Source organism: Petaurus breviceps, unplaced genomic scaffold (genome assembly GCF_028583685.1).
Source record: "Petaurus breviceps papuanus isolate PSGF00001 unplaced genomic scaffold, PetGlider_PUasm1.0 90731, whole genome shotgun sequence".
Classification (NCBI taxonomy): domain Eukaryota; kingdom Metazoa; phylum Chordata; class Mammalia; order Diprotodontia; family Petauridae; genus Petaurus; species Petaurus breviceps.
The window spans coordinates 8018367-8037888 of NW_027187325.1; the positions used below are offsets into that span (position 1 = coordinate 8018367).

The 19522-nt window shown below is 39.7% G+C and overlaps 1 protein-coding gene across 1 annotated transcript in view; it reads left to right on the plus strand.

Annotated features, from left to right (window-relative positions):
- Window positions 1-19522, plus strand: part of TFCP2L1 (transcription factor CP2 like 1) — a 60079-nt gene that overhangs the window by 23083 nt on the left and 17474 nt on the right. The window contains exons 3-12 of the mRNA XM_069066899.1: window positions 3106-3182; window positions 3730-3835; window positions 4572-4678; window positions 5514-5666; window positions 10836-10946; window positions 14276-14367; window positions 16333-16381; window positions 16477-16570; window positions 18299-18389; window positions 19146-19246. Coding sequence (XP_068923000.1) covers window positions 3106-3182; window positions 3730-3835; window positions 4572-4678; window positions 5514-5666; window positions 10836-10946; window positions 14276-14367; window positions 16333-16381; window positions 16477-16570; window positions 18299-18389; window positions 19146-19246 — 981 coding nt within the window. The remainder of the gene's footprint in view (window positions 1-3105; window positions 3183-3729; window positions 3836-4571; window positions 4679-5513; window positions 5667-10835; window positions 10947-14275; window positions 14368-16332; window positions 16382-16476; window positions 16571-18298; window positions 18390-19145; window positions 19247-19522) is intronic.

Here is a 19522-nt window from a genome sequence, read left to right on the forward strand (position 1 = left end):
CAAATCCTACATCTCTTGGTAACAGTTATATTTTGTTCATAGAAAACTTTTTTTTTTTGCCTTTTGGAGGGCAATTGGGGTTAAGTAACTTGCCCAAGTTTACACGGATAGTTTTTTTGTATGGGTATTAAGTGTCTGAGGCCGGCCAGAACTGAACTCATGTCCTCCTGACTCCAGGGCCATCGCTTTACTTACTGTTCCACTTAGCTGCCCCAGTACAGTTTTTTTTTTTTTTGCTGGTTTATCCATAATGCTGTGCAAGGGTTACAAAGAAATATAATTACATTCAGTTCAACTTTACTAAGTGGCTTCTATATGCAAGGCACTGGTCTAAGGCTAGAAATTAAAAAAAGCAAAATAATTCCTGCCCTCAGGAGCATTGCAGTCTAATTGGCAAGACTAGACAAACACACATACCTATATAAGGCAAAAGATAATTAGTTCTCTTGTGGGGCCACAATAAGGACTATGGAGATTCAGAGAGAAAAATGAAGAATGACAATGAAAAATGAAAAAATTAATGCCAATTCTGATAGGCCTGGACATCTTTGTGAAGGTGGAATGTGAGCTCAGCCTTAGGCCTGGGGCATTTGGATGGATAGATGGAATGGGACGGTGACATGGTAGTGAGAATGAACGCTGTGTTGAGTGGGGAAGGAGCAACTGTGAACGCGGAAGTTTGACTGGAACAAAAGGGGGATTTGTGTTGTACAGTAACCTGAACTGAAGTTAGGTGTATTAATTAGGCCCAGATAATGGAGGACCTTTGATGCTAGCCTAAAGATTTGAATTTTATCCTTTAGGCAAGGGGCACATTTTGAAATTTTCTGTGTAGAGGAATTAGAACAATTTAGAGTATTTTGGGAAAATAAGACTTGGCAGAAGCATTTACAGGGTAGGGGTAAGGATTGGGGAGGAGAGATTGGACTAGAGACTGGAAAAGGAGGGGAAAAAAGGGGAAAGGGGAAAGAAATAAGCATTTATTAAACACCAAATATGTGCCAGGGATTGTGCTAAGCTTGTAAGTTTATTTACAATATAAGTTTATATGCAACAACCATGTGAAGTATCTTCATTCTACAGTTGAGGGAACTGAGGCTGACAGAGGTAAGTGAGTTGCCTGGGGTTGAACAGCTATTAAATCTAAGTCTGAATCTGGAGTCAGGTCTTTCTGACTCCCGGTCCAAAGCTCTATCTAACGTGGCACTAAACTGAAAACCAGTAAGGATTTATGGGAAGGTGGGAATGGAGAGGATTGACAAGTGACGGCCATGAGAGACATTCTAAAAGAAAACTTCATAAGGAAAAAGTAGGAGCTGGTCTCTAGAATCCTAAATAATTTAAGACCCTAAGTTATTCCCCTGTTTATGACATGCCACCTGGGAGAAAGACCTGGTACTGGACTCTCTTACCTCATCCAGTGATTCATTTCTTGTAAAATTATCACCCCTGACATTTCTAGCTTCAGAACTGGAAAGATCCCACATTTTCTTCAGGGCCGGAGATGTCTGCTTGAAGAAAGCTCTGTTTGCATAACAGTTCCTGGGGTCAGGGCCCATCTAAGTCAGTAAACCCGAGCTAATGACCACTTGCTTGTTGGCTTATGGAATACTTTGCTCTGCATTCTTCAAATGGGGGGTTGGGAATAGGGAAAGAGGAGTATAAGGAGGAAGAAAACTAGAAAAACTGGTTAGTAGATGTTCTTGATTTTCTCATTGTATGGGGGGGGGTTGTATTCTCCTTTAAAGCATCTCCTTGTTATGTTTAAAATCTGACTGACCATATGTAAGAAACCATGCACTTTGTGAGGGGCAAATGTCTCTTGGATGATTGCATTTCTCTTGTCGGAGTAATAGAAGAGTGTTTGATGTCAGCATCTGTGTCCTAGGATGAGGCAGTGTCCTTCCCTATCTCTTGCTTTCTGTGTAGCACCTTTGGACAGTGAAGTAGGCCTTCATTATTTAGTGCAAAATGCAGCCTCCTTTGTTATTTGCAAATGATATAAGAAATAATAAGAAAATAAAAAATAACAAACATGTCTATTGGTACTTCTTCATTTCACTGGTACTTATTTATTTCATGTCCATTAGTAGGTAGCTCACAATTCACAATGATCAGTGGGTTATTGGGAAGACAAAAACCCCTTTATTTTTTATTTATTATATAGATAAATATAGCATATATTATATAAATATAATGTTTATTATAATAAATTTATTATTTATTTCTAGCTTCATATCTCTATGATCCTTGGATAATAGTGATTTAAAAGCTGCAGTGCACCTTACATCCATTATCTCATTTGAACCTTGTAACAATTGGATATGGGGTAGTTATATTATTCTAAGGATGCTGAGACTCAGGACAGTTAAGGATTGCCCATGCCCACTCAGCCAGTTGGTGTCAGAGTCAGGGTATCAACTCTGTTCCTCCTACCTCAGGGTACTGGGTTCTATCCACTTGTATCATGCCAGTTGGGATCATTCCGCCTAAAATATACTTTATCCCTAGTTAAAGGTGTTTAGCATGTAAATGGAAATGTGACAATGCAGGAACCTTTGAAAAGGGGTTCTACACAAAAGCATAAATAAAGTTGGGTTAGGGCATGCCAGAGGCCTTTGGGTCCCTAACGAGGGAAAAAGGAGAAAGAAACTGGAAAAGTAAAGACAAACGACTAAATTGATAGTTTCCCAAGGTTTGGCCTTGACAAGATGATTGAGTGCTGTCGATCATGATTGTGGGAGCTCTACGAGGACTGAAGAATATTCCAGATCAGCAGAGAAAGATTAACACTGTTCAGTAGAATTGTAATGTTTGGTGCGATTTATTGAATTCTTATTCTTTGAAATTTGGATATGCAGGGTAACTTTGACCAAAATGTCGATATAATGAGAGCACCCCATTCCCTCAACAAGCTAGGTAATATAGCACAAGGTAAGCTGATGCTGGAACAGCTCTTCCAAGCTTGTTTATTGAATGTATTTGCTTTGTGCCATGGAGAAGGGTGGTCTGAATCTTTTTCTGGCCTGGATATCCTGGATATATTTCCAAGTCCTGAAATTGGGAGGACAGTCAAATTTAAAAGATGCCATTAACTTTCTACAGGTCAGTCTTATGAAATCCGACTTCTGGAGAATCGGAAGCTGGGAGATTTTCAGGATCTCAACACAAAATATGTGAAGGTAGGTAGAACTGGAACCCCTTCTGCTTCCTAATACCTGGTATCCTGGAAACCTTGGGCTTCGGACTGAGGCTCTGAAAGCCTGGATTTGGGTTGAGCAAGTCATAGGAGAGACTGGAAAGCTTAATCCTGTAGACCTTTGCCTTCTTGAGAAACTGGAATATACAAGATACTCTTAGGCTAGGTCCTGAGAGGCAACACAAAAATTTATGCAAGTGTCTTGCCTTTAAAGGAGGAGCTATCAGGGAAGAGAAGACGGACAGATGAAAACATAACTAACAATACCAAAAACTGAATAATAAATACGTAATGAGTGGCGCAGTAGTGCTATAGGAGATGGAAGGGGTAGAAATCATTCTGGGCTAGAGTGATCAGAGAAAGCTTTATGAACAAAGGAAGATGGGAAATAGCCCTTATAGATTTGTTAGTAGTTAGATAGAAAGTGGGAGTGAATAGGAGAGACATTGGGACATTCCTGGCAGGGACAACAGATGAATCCTCTTGTGGTCCTGACACAAATGTCCCGTTGGGGGCTTCCTTCATCATAGAGTATCATCCGTGTGGTTTTCCATGACCGGCGACTGCAGTACACAGAGCATCAACAGCTGGAGGGCTGGAGGTGGAGCCGACCCGGGGATCGAATCCTGGATATTGGTGGGTCTTTTCTGCTTGGAAATTTGCCCAAATGCATAGCTTGAGGTTTAAACTGTGTTAGACTCCTTCCCAAATGCCTATCTATACCTGATCATTTGATGCCCACTTCTATGAACACATATCAATCAAATTAGCATATACTTAATTAAATAATAGCCTTGTCTAAGGGAACTGTTGACATACAGATGAATATTATATAGACTGTGCCCTCAAAGATTTTATAGTCTATTTGGAAATATAACCAAATATGATTAGGGTCCAATGAGTGATGAGTATACTGTTATAAACATTCAACAAAGGAAAAATGACTGCATGTTGGTGTGGTTCAGGAAGATTTCACTGAAGAGGTGGGATTTGAATGACACTTTAAAGGATGGGTAAGATTTTTATAGGAGAGGGTTACTGGATGTTGGGGGGGTGGGAGCAGGATGAGCAGGTTCAGGGTCATATGGTTGATGTCTTTTTTTTTTTTTTTTTTTTTTTTTTTTGTTGCTTTTTGGAGGGCAATGCAGGGCAATTGGGGTTAAGTGATTTGCCCAAGGTCACATGGCTAGTGGCTAGTAAATGTTAAGTGTCTGAGGCCAAATTTGAGCTCGGGTCCTCCTGACTCCAGGGCCAGTGCTCTATTCACTGGAACACCTAGCCGCCCCTATATGGTTGATGTCTTGCCATGACTTCCCTGATTATTTGGGTGGGTTTGCTTGGGCTATTTAAAAGAGTTTTTCTTTTTACATAGACATCCCTCTCTCTGTTGGCATCTTGGACCCCAGGGCCAGCCCAACACAATTAAATGCAGTTGAATTTCTGTGGGATCCTTCAAAAAGAGCTTCAGCATTCATTCAGGTAATAGTCATGCTATGTTTTTCTCACTTTATGGCTAATAATACACTTAAGTATTGGCATTGCTGCTGGTCCTCAAAACAAACCTCACTTTTTCCTCCAGTATTTTCTAAAATCAGTCACTCAGTCAGTAGTAATTGAGTAACTAATATATACTCAGCATTGTGCAAGGTACTTTGGGGTTCACAAAATAAAATGTGGTTTCTGCCCTCTGAGAGTTTGTAGTTAAGTTCGTAAATAAGATAGGCAGGGTTAAATCATGTGCAGCAATATATAATAATTGAATGTTAACCGATGTTGTACTGACTCTCTGCAATAGAAGTTCAGAGGAGGGAGAATTCAGTTTAGGGTTCAGTACTTCGGTAAGACTGGAAGGAGCCAAGATGGGACCTGAACTGGACTGTGTTTATTGAGAATTTAGGACCTTTGCATGGAAAATGTGGGGACATTGGTAGAAGGGAGGGGAATTTCATTTTGGGGCAAGAGTAAGAGCAAAAATGCCCAGGAAAGGGAATAAACAAGATGTATATTATGTTTGGAGGGAGTAGAATGAGGCAGGGAGGGACACAGCTAATGAGGAGACTAACTAACTAACTAGCTTATTAACTGGAGCAGAAAGGTACGTGTTGGGAAGTAATAAGAGATAAAATTGGATTGGGAGGGGATGGAACCAGGTGAGGAAAAGTCTTGAACTTCAGTCAGAGAAAATTGGATTTGCCAGGCAATAAAGAGACATTATAGGTTATTCTTTTGAATGACATAATGAAATTTGCTTTTATATTGTGGTTCAAATTGACCTTTCATTCATATTGCTGTATGCTTATTACTTTTCTTCCAGGTACATTGCATCAGCACAGAATTCACACCCAGGAAGCATGGGGGAGAAAAAGGAGTTCCTTTTCGAGTACAAATTGATACCTTTAAACAGAATGAGAATGGAGAGTACACAGAACATCTACATTCAGCCAGTTGCCAGATCAAAGTGTTCAAGGTCGGGATTACTGGGGCTCTCTTTTTCTTTCTTGTCCTGTGGTTAAGTTTGTGGGACTATTCATCCCACTCATGTTTTACTGTTGGGTATGGATATAAATCTTACAGTAGTGATGATTTTGGTGACTGGAGGGAGGAGAGTTCCTTGGCAGGGGCAAGGTCCAATCACCCTGGAATAGTTGGATTTTTTTGATAATTTTCAGAAGCAGAAACCTAGCCAGGTATGGTGGCTCATGCCAGTAATCTCAACTGCCAGGGAGACTGGCAGACTTTGCTCTGGAATTCTGAGCTGCAAAGGGCTGTCTTCACAAAGTTCAGTATCAGTGTGGTTGAACCCCTAAGAATGAGGGGCTGTCATGTTGCCTAAGGAGGGATGAACAGGCCATATTGGAAACAGAGCTCCCATGCCACCCAGATATGGAGTCAGGCTGTGAGTAGCCCCTGTACTTCCACCCTGGGAAAGATGGGGAAATGTGGTCTTTAAAAAAAAGAAGCAAAGGTCAAACCTTTTGTTTTCATTCAGAAATTTGACTTATCTCGACAAGAATTGAGGAGTCTTCCAGTTATAATTTTTCTACCCAAATACCAAAATAGGCATTGCACAGTGCAAGACTTCTGGTTTCACTGACAGGTTTAAAATAGGTTCACCTTGGTTTATTTTCAGTTCGTGGAGTATGTGAAATTGTACTGGGTCTGTGTTCACTTTTGTTTTTGAATTAGATGGTCTCTAAAGATGAAAACTGGTCAAAGAAATGGTGGTATTTGTAGGCTGGAGTAGAAAAAAAGACTTGGGAGTGGGATCTGGGGAGGGGGAAAACAATGAGACAACATGTGAAGCATCATGTAGGGTACTGACCTTGGGAGTGAGGAAGCCCTGGGTGTGAATCTCAACTCAAATACTTGATGGCTATTGACACTGTACAAATCATATAACCTCTCTGTGCCTTCATTGTAGCCTCATCTGTAAAATGAGAGGTTTGAGACTCAGTGGCTCCTAAGGTCATTTCCAGCATAACTACAGTGCTATGCTTCTATGAATAGCAAGGAAGAATACAGCTCTGCAAGTCGAATATCCCCTTGTATCATATCATGGGGCTGCCGTTATTGGACTTAGTTAAGCAATGAATTGTCTGGGTGATCACCAGCTTCCTTCAAAGCTCAACCCTTATAGGTGTCCTGTCCCAATCCCCCAAGTCGGTCATGGACTCCAAATACAAAATAGTTTGTATTTTATTATTCTGTGAATACTGTTTCTTTGCAATAGAACACAAGTTCCTTGAAGGCTCATTTTTGCCTTATATTCTGGGCACCTATGTTTCTCACATGGTAGGCATTAATAAACGCCCTTGAATTGAACATTGTACATTCATGTTTTAAGCAGGAACTTGGCCAAGGTGAACTTTGAGGTCCCTTCCAACCCAGATTCTAGTTCTATGATGAAAGGCTCAAGGCAAGCAAGATGAATGTATCTGACATTCTCCTTTTCCCAGCTGGCCTTTGGAAAAAGAAGTCTCTCTTCCTTTCTTTTGTTCCTTTATATGTGTCATTTCTTTTTTTGGCCACATATTTCCTAAGAGGAAGTATGCAATCTATATGTTCACTATGGTGCCCAAAAAAGGTAAGGTCTTTTGGAAAGGTGAAGCATTTGTATTAGGACACTAATTACATTTTTCTCTGGGTGTTTCCTCCTACATTACCGAAGTGTGAGCTGCATATCCTAGGTAAAGAGGAAGAGGAGGAGTTAGTCCTGGCTAGCAGGAAGTGCCTTGGAGATCATTGAACTGAATTCTTTCCCTGGTCCTAATCTCCCAAACTCATACAGGTCCGAGAGCAATTTAGAAGAGTTAAATGCAACTATATTTTGAGATTCAAGAGTTTATCCTTTTGGTAAGGCTTATTAGACTATTGGATCAATTTTTATCTCTATATTATGAAAGGATACAGACTGAACCTGTTATTGGTATAGGGAACTCTCAGATGAGGAAATGCCTTCTACCAATGAAGTTTCTTTGAAACTTATAGTCTTAGAGAATTGCGTGGGACTGCAGGAAGTTAAATGACTTGCCCAGGGTCACACGTGTAGTATATATCAGAGATAATAATAGGCAACATTTAGATAATGCTTTAAGTTTTGTAAAGTACTTTACAAAGAGTATGTCATTTTACCCTGACAAGAATCTTGGGAGGTAGGCATTGTTATTATCTTCATTATACAGATGAAGAAATTGAAGCAAAAAGTGGTTAAGTGACTTGTCACACAGCTAGTGTCTGAGGCTGGATCTGAACTTGGGTTTTCCTTACTCCATCTCTGGTATACTGTTTATCATTTCGTTGCCTTGATCCCGGGCATTCCTTGTGCTGATGCCCACACTCTTATCCACTGTACTACATGGAGGGATGTGGAAAAAGTTGAGGGGAAATCTCTTGTAGGAAAAAAAACCCGACAAAAATAATAGAGGCAGGACTGCGAACTTTTAAAAGTCTTTTCATTTACCCAGCACTGATCTCTCTAATATGTTGTCTTCCCACCCCTAACCCCTCTTTCTGTAGCTGTCATCCATCCCCAGTACTGAGCATAGCACTTGGAACTTAGTAGGAATAGGAATTCAATAAATGTTTTTTCATTTAAACAAAATAATGAATGGCTTAAGTATATATCCTATCTCCCAATGAGATGGTAAACCTCTTGAGAGCAGGGACTGTGCTCTAAATCCCTGGCACTTTGCCCCACAGTGCCTTTAATTAGCAGGATATAATAAATGTTTATTGCTTATGATAAGGGAAAGAAAGGGATTTGGAGCTAATAAAACTACAGGGGACTTTAAGCAATCTGGAATTTTTTTAAAGGGATGTTAGAAGGAAGGGCTCAACTAGATGTCTGTCTGTTTGCCAGATAGAAATAGAGTAAATAGGTTTAAATTACAGTGAGATATTTTGATTGGTCCTAATAACAAGCTTCCCTGTGGTTAAGATAATAAGAAATTGAAAGAAGCTGTCAAGGGAGGTCGCCCATTCTCCTTTACTATAGTATTTTACAACTACTGGTTCTCTTATTCTGTAGCAAGAACAGTTTTATTAAGAAAGCTTCTAAGTCATGTTTCCCAGCCCTTTTTCATCTATAAACTTGCCAGTACAAACCAGGGTAGGTATCTTAGGGATTGGCTCTAGTCATCCATTTATCTAGATAATTAAATTACCTCCATCTCTAACCCTGGTTACCTTATGTGCACATAGGCATGTATACATGTCAGATGATTTTTCCCTTCTTTTTCCATCACAGTCACTACAAACTCTATCCTCTATCTTTGGGTTAGAAAATGGCAAAGGAGAGAGGAAAGAAGGTCAGCAAGTCAAGATAAACCAAGTCATGTTCATGAAACCACCATACACTGACTGTTAAATGATTCCAAGAACCATGCTGTCTTAGTACCTTAGAACCCCCTCATTTTACAAAAGGGGAACAAGGTCTAGAGAGGTTAAATGATCTGCCTCCAACCACAAAGATGTCTGTAGAACTAGGATCCAAGTGTTTGACTCCTAGTCAAGTTCTTTTTCTGTTGGAATTAGACAGGATCTTAAAATTTCCAAAACTGGTTTCACAAAATGCCCTAGGGGATATTTTCACTTGGATCTACCAGTTGTTCTTCACACAAGCAAAGCAGTTTAAATAAGTGTGGAATAAGGAGCAGGAAAGATTCAGCAAAATTGTCAGTTATTCTCTTTGCAACTCTTGTGTCTTGCCTGAGGTCACTGCTGGAGGAGTGGCGAGTCTGTAAGGGAAGTTCTTTTGAGGGTGGTTAGAAAGAACCCAGAGTTCTTAGCTCTTTTAGGTCAGCCTTTGTAGGAGTTATTTAAGAAGAGGCAATTGTTGTGGGGGAGAAGTTTGTGTCTGTGGGGTTGGTGTATATTGTGTCCTACGGGATGGGCGGGTTACAGAGAATAACTAAAGGCTGGAATGATGAATGAGGGCAGCCTAGGGTGTCTAGGAGATTATCTGTAAGCATCTGAGCCTGTGTTTAGATTTGGTTTTCACCTTGAGAGTCCTCTTCCTTTGAGATGCCTGTTGGCTTATCCAGGAGGGTTATCTGTAATGGTAGGACTGGACTTAGCTGTTACAACTGAGACTGCTTCTAATATTCTATTCATTTGGCATCTAAGTTCTTTTCCCTTTTACTTTTGCTAGCCCTGAGACAGGGCATACAGTCAAGGTCTATAAGGACTCCAAGGCTGGTCTCCCTTAAGCTACTTCTGGATCAGTGTGAGGGTAACAAACAACTAAAACCAAATTGATCTGTCTTTTTATCATTAGATAAATTAGAAAGGTTATCATTAGACATAGGCTCATCTGCAATGAGCAATAATGCTTCTGCAAAGGCACAGAAGGATCCCAGGGATTTAGGCAAACTTTATCATCCAGAGCAGAAGTTCTCGCTTTAATTCCCAATAATGAAACTCTTCAGCATGTCTTATTACCTATCCCCATCACGTTAAGCTGGGAGACAACTGAGTTCAAAGGGAAATTATCAGAAGATTGCTTCATTTATTCACTTATTTACTCATTCAATATGTGTCTGTTGATTAGTGAATTCTGTGTTAGATGCTATGGGAATATAGAGATGTAGAAGACATGGTTCTAAACCCTGAAAGAACTTAGAATCTATTTGGAGAGAGATAAGCAGACATCATAAGACATCCTGTAACACTACAAAAGAGCAGTAGGGGCGATCATCACAAGTCAGTGAATGATTTCACTACCAACTGAATAGTATGTGTGATATGTGTTAGTGGGAGTACAGAAGGAGAGAATTTCTTCATAAACATGCCTATTCCCAACTGGGGGGGGGGTGTGATTTTTGTTGTTGCCAATTATAGCCTTACAAACCAAGAATAAAAACTGACCAATAGCCACCTGCATACTTCTATCGGAAACTAAATAACAGTGTTACTGACTAGAATTATTCTTCCAAAGATGACCATTTGTTGGGTTGCTTTCCAAGTGTCTCTTTCTAATTGACCATGCTAGGATCTTCTGAATTCCCACTTGAAGTGGGCAATGCCTGTGAACAGGGGACTTTGGGAGAAATCAGATTGGTAGATGTCAAGGAGTCTGAATTTCAGTTAGTCATGCTTTGCCCGTCTTGGCTAAAGACCTGTTGCTCTGTATTCACAGCCAAAGGGAGCAGATCGGAAACAGAAGACAGATCGGGAGAAAATGGAAAAGAGAACTGCACAGGAGAAGGAGAAATACCAGCCATCTTATGAAACTACAATCCTCACAGAGGTTAGGAAACCATCAATCCTTCCTGAATGCCTTTAGGACATAACTGTGGAGTCTTCATTGGTTTTAGATTCTTGTGAAAATGCCCTTTTGGCATTAAGGCAAATAGGAAATAAAATAACAGCAACTACAAAACCACATTAAGGTTAAATTAGTGGCCTGTTCTTGGTGGGGTCTCAAACGCCAATACCTAGGCGGAAGGTGATCTCCCAGTGTTTGGTGGTAGGATTCATTTTGCATCTTAAATTTATCCTCTCTCCCACTCCCTAGATGCCCGAATGTTTTTGAACATACTTAGCTCTTCCTTTCACATTAATCATCTCCTAGGCTCTTCCTTTGGATTTTCTCTGTCCTATGACTAACACCCACCTTAGTCTCCAGTCCTGGTCAGTTAACAGGCATTTCTTGAGTAATTGCCATGTGCCTATCACTGTGTTAAATATTGTAGAGGTTACAAAAGAACCATAAGAGTCCTTATCCACAGGATCCCCTCCCAACTTTTGGTTGGAAGATATGAAACTATTAGCAAACTAGAGACTATGAAAAGCTGGCGGGGTGTGTGACTTGGACAAGATAATTTCTGAGATTCTCTTCTAATTCCTTCCAATTCTAGGATTTTCTGGTTAAGTATTTAGAATTAGAGAATCAGAACATGACTGGAGTTTTCAGAGAAGGCTTTGTTAAGGATATGGGGCTTCAACTCAACCTTCTTTCTAGGATAGCTGGGATTTGAGTAAGTAGATAAGAAGAAAGAGAGTATTCCCGGTACTAGAAACAGCTTGAGTAAAGGCCCAGAGAGAAATAATGGACCAGAAGGATCAGAACTTAGCTCAGGGTTTTTTGGGGGGAGCATATGATGATACAGTGATGGTGTGATCAACATACCTTTATTGTGTAGCTAGGTGTTGTAATGGATAGAGTGCTGTGCCTGAAATCAGGAAGACTCATCTTCATGAGTTCAAATCTGGCCTCAGATACTTACTAGCTGTGTGACCCTGGGCAAGTCACTGTTTGCCTTCGTTTCCTCATCAGTAAAATGAACTGGTGAAGGAAATAGCAAACCTCTCCAGTATCTCTGCCAAGAAAACTCCAAATGGGGTCACAAAGAGTCAGACATGTCTGAAAAATGACTAAACAGTGGCAACATCTATATTGTGGCTAGGACTGTGCTCACTGCTACTGCAAATGCAAGATATGTCTCCTGTCCTCAGGGAACTTACAGTCTAGTGGAGAAGTCAAGATATGTATATACAAAGACAACTAACAGTGTAAAGTAGCCTGTGCTAAGCACCCAATGAGTGATAGTCATTTAAGTATTATTAGTTATTCAGGTCAGTCAAGAAACATTCACACTAAGTGGGGGCAGCTACGTGGTGCAGTGAATAGAGCACCATCCTTGGAGTCAGGAGGACCTGGGTTCAAATCCGGCCTTAGATACTTAACACTTACTAGCTGTGTGACCTTGAGCAAGTCACTTAACCCCCAATTACCTTGCCTTATTCCCTCCAAAAAGCAAACAAAACAAAAAAAAGCCATTCACACTAAGTGATTTCTATATTTTGGATAAATCGAATTCCAACTTTCATTTGTTTTGTGTGAAATCTCTACCTTGGCAGTACTTGGGCTAGGAAGTCCTGTTGTAAAACACTAACTTGAAGGGAGGCATAGTTGTGTCTACTCATTAGGCTTCCTCTTGCGTTTGCAAGTTGTAGAATTAGACACCATTAAATTCCAACCTGAATTGGCTGTGGAGTTAAATATTTACCATCTCTCTAGTTCAGAGGGTGAAAGTAAATCTTAAGGAATGCTACAGACTGACTCTACAAGGAAACACTATTACAAGGAAGCAAAGGTATTTTTATACCTTTTTTTATTTTATACAGAACTACAGTATTTTTATCCTCCTAATAGGATACCTGTATGCTTTCTCATGGGTTTGGGAGACTCCTGTGTTAATTAATATTATCTCAATAAGATTGTATGCTCTTTCAGGAGAGAGCTAAGCACTCACAGTGTCTTGTGTACAATATGCATTCAGTAATTTCTTAAATGTTTATAGATTTGAATTGAGGGTGGTTGTCTCTTGGGCTCCATTTCCATACTGTTCATTAAAGTACAATGTGCTCTCCATCTGCCTCCATGTAACTTGAGTTCACTTTCTTTTCTTTCTTTTTCGTCACTTAATAATTTTTTCCAATTATACATGTGAAGATAGCTTTCAATGTTCATTTTTGTAAGATCTGAGTTCCATTTTATTTCTCCCTACCTTCTCCTCCTCAAGACAGCATGCAATCTGCCATAAACTATACCTGTGCAATCATTTTAAACATATTTCTGCATTAGTCATGTTGTGAAAGAAGAATTAGAACAAAAGGAGAAAAGCCATGAGAAAGAAAAAGACAAAAACAACAAAAAAAGTGAAAATCGTGTGCTTCTGTCTGCATTGAGACTCCATAGTTCTTTCTCTGAATGTGGATGGCATTTTCCATCATGAATCTTTTGGTATTGTCTTGGATCATTGTATTGCTGAGAAGAGCTAAGTCAGTCAGAATTGATTATTGCACAGTGCTGCTGTTACTGTATACAATGTTCTCCTGGTTCTGCTCATTTTACTTAGTATCAGTTCATGTAAGTCTTTCCAGGATTTTTCTGAAATTCACCTGCTTACCATTTCTTATAGCACAGTAGCATTCCATTCCATTCATATACCACAACATGTTCAGCTGTTCCCCAATTAATGGGCATCTCTTTAATTTCCAGTTCTTGGCAACTGCAAAAAGAGCTGCTACAGATATTTTTGTACATGCGGGTCCTTTTTCCTTTTTCATGATCCCTTTCGGATGTAGACCTAGTAGTGGTATTGCTGGATCAAAGGGTATATACAGTTTTATAACCCTTCAGGCACAGTTCCAAATTGCTCCCCAGAATGGTTGGATCAATTCACACTGATTTCGCTTTCTTAGTTATGCACATAGGAATGACACTTCTTGCCACCTTTTTTATAGCACAATAAGATTGGCATGAAACAATCTGATGGGACTACCTAAAGGAAAAAAGGTAATCCCAATCAGCACAAAATGCCCTTTGTATTTGGTTTATAGTTCAGATTTCATACTTAATCTGAGTCTTATACATAATCTAAAAGGTGAACTACTCAACATCTTCTACCATTACTTTGTGGGGAGGGAAGGTGGAGAAGAGAACACTATTCATGTTTGGTTTTGAATGTTCACTAGAAAAAAGGAGGAAATACAGTGTTGGCATCAAATCTACATTTCCAATGGCCCCCAAATACACTTGGGTCACTGCCACTCTTTGCTCTGTTCTGACAGTGTTCTCCATGGCCAGATATTCCTTACCAAGTAAACAATGTCCCATCACCGAGTTACAACAGCTCTCCAAACAGCTTCAGCCTGGGAGATGGGTACGTCTGGAAATTTCTTCCTTTGGATTATGTGGAAAGATATTGTAGGTTTATTTCTTCATCTTCCTTTATCTCTTTTGTAGACCAAGTGTGGGGGGCATTGAGATGGGCTTGAGAATTGTTGAGTTAAAGTATTGTATTACTCTTATTTCATTGCTAATAGAAAGGACAAGTGTACATTGCTTTTTAGTTTTAGAACCTATTTTCAACATGATGAGGGAGATCAGAAACTTTAGGAAACACATAGCGCAAGTATGCTTTAGGATGGCAAGTAGACGGCTAGTCACTGACTTGGATCATTTGTGCTATGTATACATAAAACAATAACTAATTAAGGTCCATGGGAAAATAGACCCCAATCTCTACTTCTGTCACTAATGATGGGCTTCAAGTTCTTAACATTTTGCTGTCCCTTAGGACAGGTATTGGTGACAGTGTGATAAATAGCAGGAAGAGAGCAGTGGATTAGAAGTTAATAAGGGGTGGCCAGGTGGCTCAGCGAGTTAGAGCACCGGCCCCAGTGTTGGGATGACCTAGGGATCAAATCTGGGCTCAGATACTTAGCACCACACCCAGAAATAACTGGCCGTGTAATTTTGAGCAAGTTACTTAACCCCGATTGCTTTAAAAAAAAAAAAAGTTAAGGGAACTGGGTTCAGTCCTCCATCTGATGCTGGGTTACTATAACTCCAGCTGTGTGACTTTGGGGAAGTTGATCAACCTTTGAATGCTTTAGTTTTCTCACCTACAAAACAGAGTTGGACTGAATGGTTTCTGTAGTTCCATTCATCTCTAAAAATGCCAGGTAGTTCACTGAACATTCCCAGCGATGGATGCATTTTCCTGCCCTTTGGAGATATGCTACCCTTAAATGAAGAGTTGCTGTCCTAGAATTTGGACTGAGTTTCAGCTGTCTGATTTCTTGATTTCCAGTTTGCTGGGACTATGAAGCCCCAAAGAATGATTTTTCTCCCTCTCTGGATTCATTTCAGGGTTGGGATAGGTTGGCTACTTGTAGAGGAATCTATAGTGCAAGAAGTAAATGTGCCCAATCACTATTTGTGTCAAGAGATCAAGCTCTAAAATTTAAAATCTGTATTATCTTTGTTGGGGTCTGTGTTAAGAAGGAAGGCAGTGGTTTTCTACTAAAGAAACTGGTTTGCCCATAATCTTTGTCTTTTTAAGAGGAAGACTGACCATTTGACACTGAGACAGGAAATTCAAGAAGAAGCATAATCCATAAAATTCTGCATACAGAGGAATAAATTAGGGATAGTTGTTTGTATTGTAAGAGAGTTTCATATTGATGGAAGTCATTTGACCTCCCTTGTCATGTTAACATAGAATTAAATGGTCTGAAATTCAATTTACATATCATTTTTACTGTACGCATGTGGAAGTAAGCCTTCTGGCTCAGAGGACATTATGAGAGAAATTTTATAGCTCTATGCAGTTCAGACCCAAACAAACAAAACCAGAATCTCATTGCCTCAGGTATCTGCAACTTGGTTACCTGGGCCTGAGAGGGATTATCCATTGGACTTAATTTACCAGCACCTCCTTCCAAATAACGAAGGGTTAATTCAGGATTTTGATGATTCATACTTTAAAGTGAGTTGTCTCTGACTGCACCAGAAGTGAGAGAGATCACCACCCTTCAAAAACAGAATCCTGCTTTGAATGGCGCATAGGAATGAGAGACAGACAGACAGAGAGAGAGAGAGAGAAGCCAGAAAAGAAAAAAGGAAAAAAAGAATTCACTTGCATGAGAAAAATCTTTTTGGTCTCATTTCATTTAAAGAATCCCTACTTAAAAACAATACTGTTATCAAGGTTTGTGTTCCTGGTAGGAAAGACAGTCCTTAGTTAATTCTTTAACAAGTACAATAGTTAGATAACTAGCATGCTGTACTGTGAGGATTGGCCCTAATGCTTTTTTTCTCTTAATCTTATGCACATTTTTAGCAACAGTTCTCCAACTCACCAAGTGGAGCCCCTGCCTATCAGCAACGATGTAAGTATTTGAGATCATCTCAATGTGCCACTTTTCTCTTTTAGGACACTGATGAACAGTTCATTTCAAGGCCTCTTATTCTTTTTGCAATGTAGCACCTCCTTCCTTCCGCCTCTATCCAAGACGCCCAGCAGTGGCTTTACCGCAATAGGTTTTCTCCGTTCTGTAGACTCTTCTCAAGTTTCTCTGGTGAGTTAAATGGTTCCCTGAGTACTTTCCTTGGCTCTATGTAGATTATTTCTATATTTATAGAATGCATTACATGCTATGGTATCAGTCACAGCATTTCAGAGTTGGAAGGGATCTCAGTGCCATATCCCGTCCCTGCCTCGAAAAGAACCCTAATTGTGCCCCATCTGGAAGGTTCCAATCTTTCCTTAAAGACTCCCAGGGAAGGAAGAACTTGCTACCAATCCAGAGCAGCATACAAAGGGCTTAGGGATAACCCAGAAATATGACCTCCCGCAGGGAAGTGCTGTCTTCCATCTGGTCTCTGGAGACAAGATTGTTCATTATGTTTTAAGCAGCATTGATTTGTTGTTCTTATATTTTATAATTAATAAATATAAATTAATTCTATTTTATAAGTTTATATTGTTGTAGTCGTTGCATATATTGTTTTCCTAGCTCTGTTTATTTCATTCTGTATCACAGAAGGGCAGAGCCATATTTCTCGGAATTTATGTAGTTTCTTTTTCTTAGGGCACAATAATATAGACAAGAAGTGGTAACAATAAAAGAAAGGTTCCATTACAGATTACTAATCACATAGTGCTTCAAGGGTCTTTGAAGATAGATGATAGAGACTGAGGAAAGTTTAGATAAAGTCACAGGCAAATGATACATAACAGGGTAATATGGGAGGAATAACCTGTTTCTTGTTACCTCTCCTGGAGCTCTTTATCATCACCCTTCAAAAACAGAATCCTGCTTTGAATGGCGCATAGGAATAATCTAGAGGATATTTCTTTTTTCTTTTTAAAAAAATTCATTAACTTATTTTTAGTTTTCAACATTCATCTCCAGAAGATTTTTGAGTTTCAAATTTTCTCACCCCTCCCCCTTCCCTGAGGGATATTTCTTAAGGTATTTTCTTGGTTACTTTTGTATAGGTTGAAATTACTCTTTGCCTCATTACCTTCTAGACTTTTCCCCTCCTCAGGTCTTTTTATTTCTTCCTGTTCCAAAGATTCTAAATAAAGTCTTGGTGGTGAAGGCAACATTTAGAAAGTAGCTAATTTCTGTGTAATGTTCCTTAATTGTGTTGTATATATATATTCATGTCCACTCAGTTAGATTGGACCAGACACTGTGCTCAGCAAATCCTTGTAGAAATAAAGAGAATTGCACTGTAGTAAAGGGTGTTTGCATTAGATGAATTCTATTTAAGGGCATAAATCTTCTTTCTGGTGTGTCTGGAGAATTTTAAACTTCACCTCTGTGTTCCCTCTCAGTCCTCCTTTCTCTACAGTTCTCTTAATGCTGATGAATGGCGTCTACTTTACGTAACTGTCCAATTGTGGGAAAATTCTCCCTCTTCTTATGAACTTTTTTCCTTAGAACTCGTTTGTGTATAGTCATATGTTTGGTATTATCTTCTCGAGTAGACTACGGTCAGTTTGAAGAGAAAGGATTGTGCCACCTTGTTCTTGTTATTCCACAAAAAGCCTTCCTCGCCTGGTCCCTTGTGTGTAGCAGGTGCTTGGTCAATGATAAAGATCTACAGAGAAGGAGATTCTTTATCTTCCCTGTAAGAAATTTATTCGCAAACCTAAAGATCAAAATCTGTAGCTAATTTTTTCAGTTGCATTCTGCCCTCCATGGTATTAGAGAAAATGAGGTTGGCTACGTAGACTTATGGCTCCTTCCTGGTTTTTGTTTTCTTTAACCTGTGGGTGCCTGTTCTTTAATGTCTAGGTGCTGACTTACTAAAAATGTCCAAAGAAGATTTTGTTCAAATCTGTGGCCCTGCTGATGGGATCCGGCTCTTCAATGCCATCAAAGGCAGGTGTGTGATTATTTCAAACTAACACATCAAGAACATTTAGAAGTTGCAATGCCTTTTGAATATTTCTAGAGCTTTTGTCATTGGTGTGAATGAAACCACATACCCTGAGTCTATATACAGACTGGGGAACCTGCTTGTTCTGGGACTGGGAAGTTCCAGGGTCGTACTGATGCTTATGTTGACTGTTTCTTTGCTCCAAATTTGACTTCAGCCTTTGTCACTGTTTTTGCTACCCTAGACTAATTTTTTTATACAGTTGCAAATATGCATTATTGTCAAATGTCATCATTTCTGAGCTCTTCTCCCACTCCAGGGCAGCTTTATGGACTGGTGACCTGAAGGGCAAATATACTAGTCCCATAGAAGTTCTTTGGTTCTGCTTCAGTTTGGGACTTGTGTATCTGTCGATGTATTTGTTTGACAATTAGGAATCCGGACAGTTGACTCATTCATGGGTTATATAGCAAGATAGTGCAGGCCACTTGTTTTCTAAGCAGGGTCATTCTTAAGCCATCCCAGAGAGATGGGTATCTGTCTCCTGTGGCTAACTCTTTTCACAGATAGAAGTTGTTCAACTTCCTTCTGCTATCTAGCAACTTAAAATCCAGAGTTGTCTTTTTCTTTCCTCTTTTAGTCCTCTCCAGGACATTTTTATTCTTTTCGTTTTTGTTCTGCCTTCTGTGGTAACAGAGAATTAAGTTAACAGACCATCATCCCATCTACATTTGTTACTGGGTTGTTTTGTTTTGTTGCTAGAAATGTAAGGCCAAAGATGACCATCTATGTGTGCCAGGAATTGGAGCAGAACAGGTCTCACCTTCAGCAGAAGAGAGAAGGTGGGGACAGCAATTTGTGCGGTAAGTTGGGTCAGGAGGGGCTAACCAGTTTGACTGGAGATTCTCATTCATCATCCTTATCTCTTTAGACAAGGGACAGTATATGAACCGTGTGGCAAGTGTAGATGGAATGATGAGATAAATAAGCACAAGCAGAGAATTATTCTTTGGCATGGTGTTCTGAAGAAGAAAACATATTACCGGGGGGCAAAAAAAGTCATCTCCAGGAAGATTTTATTTCTTCTCCTTCCTTAATACTTAAGTTTTATGTGATAGGAAGTCTTGTTAAGTGTAGTT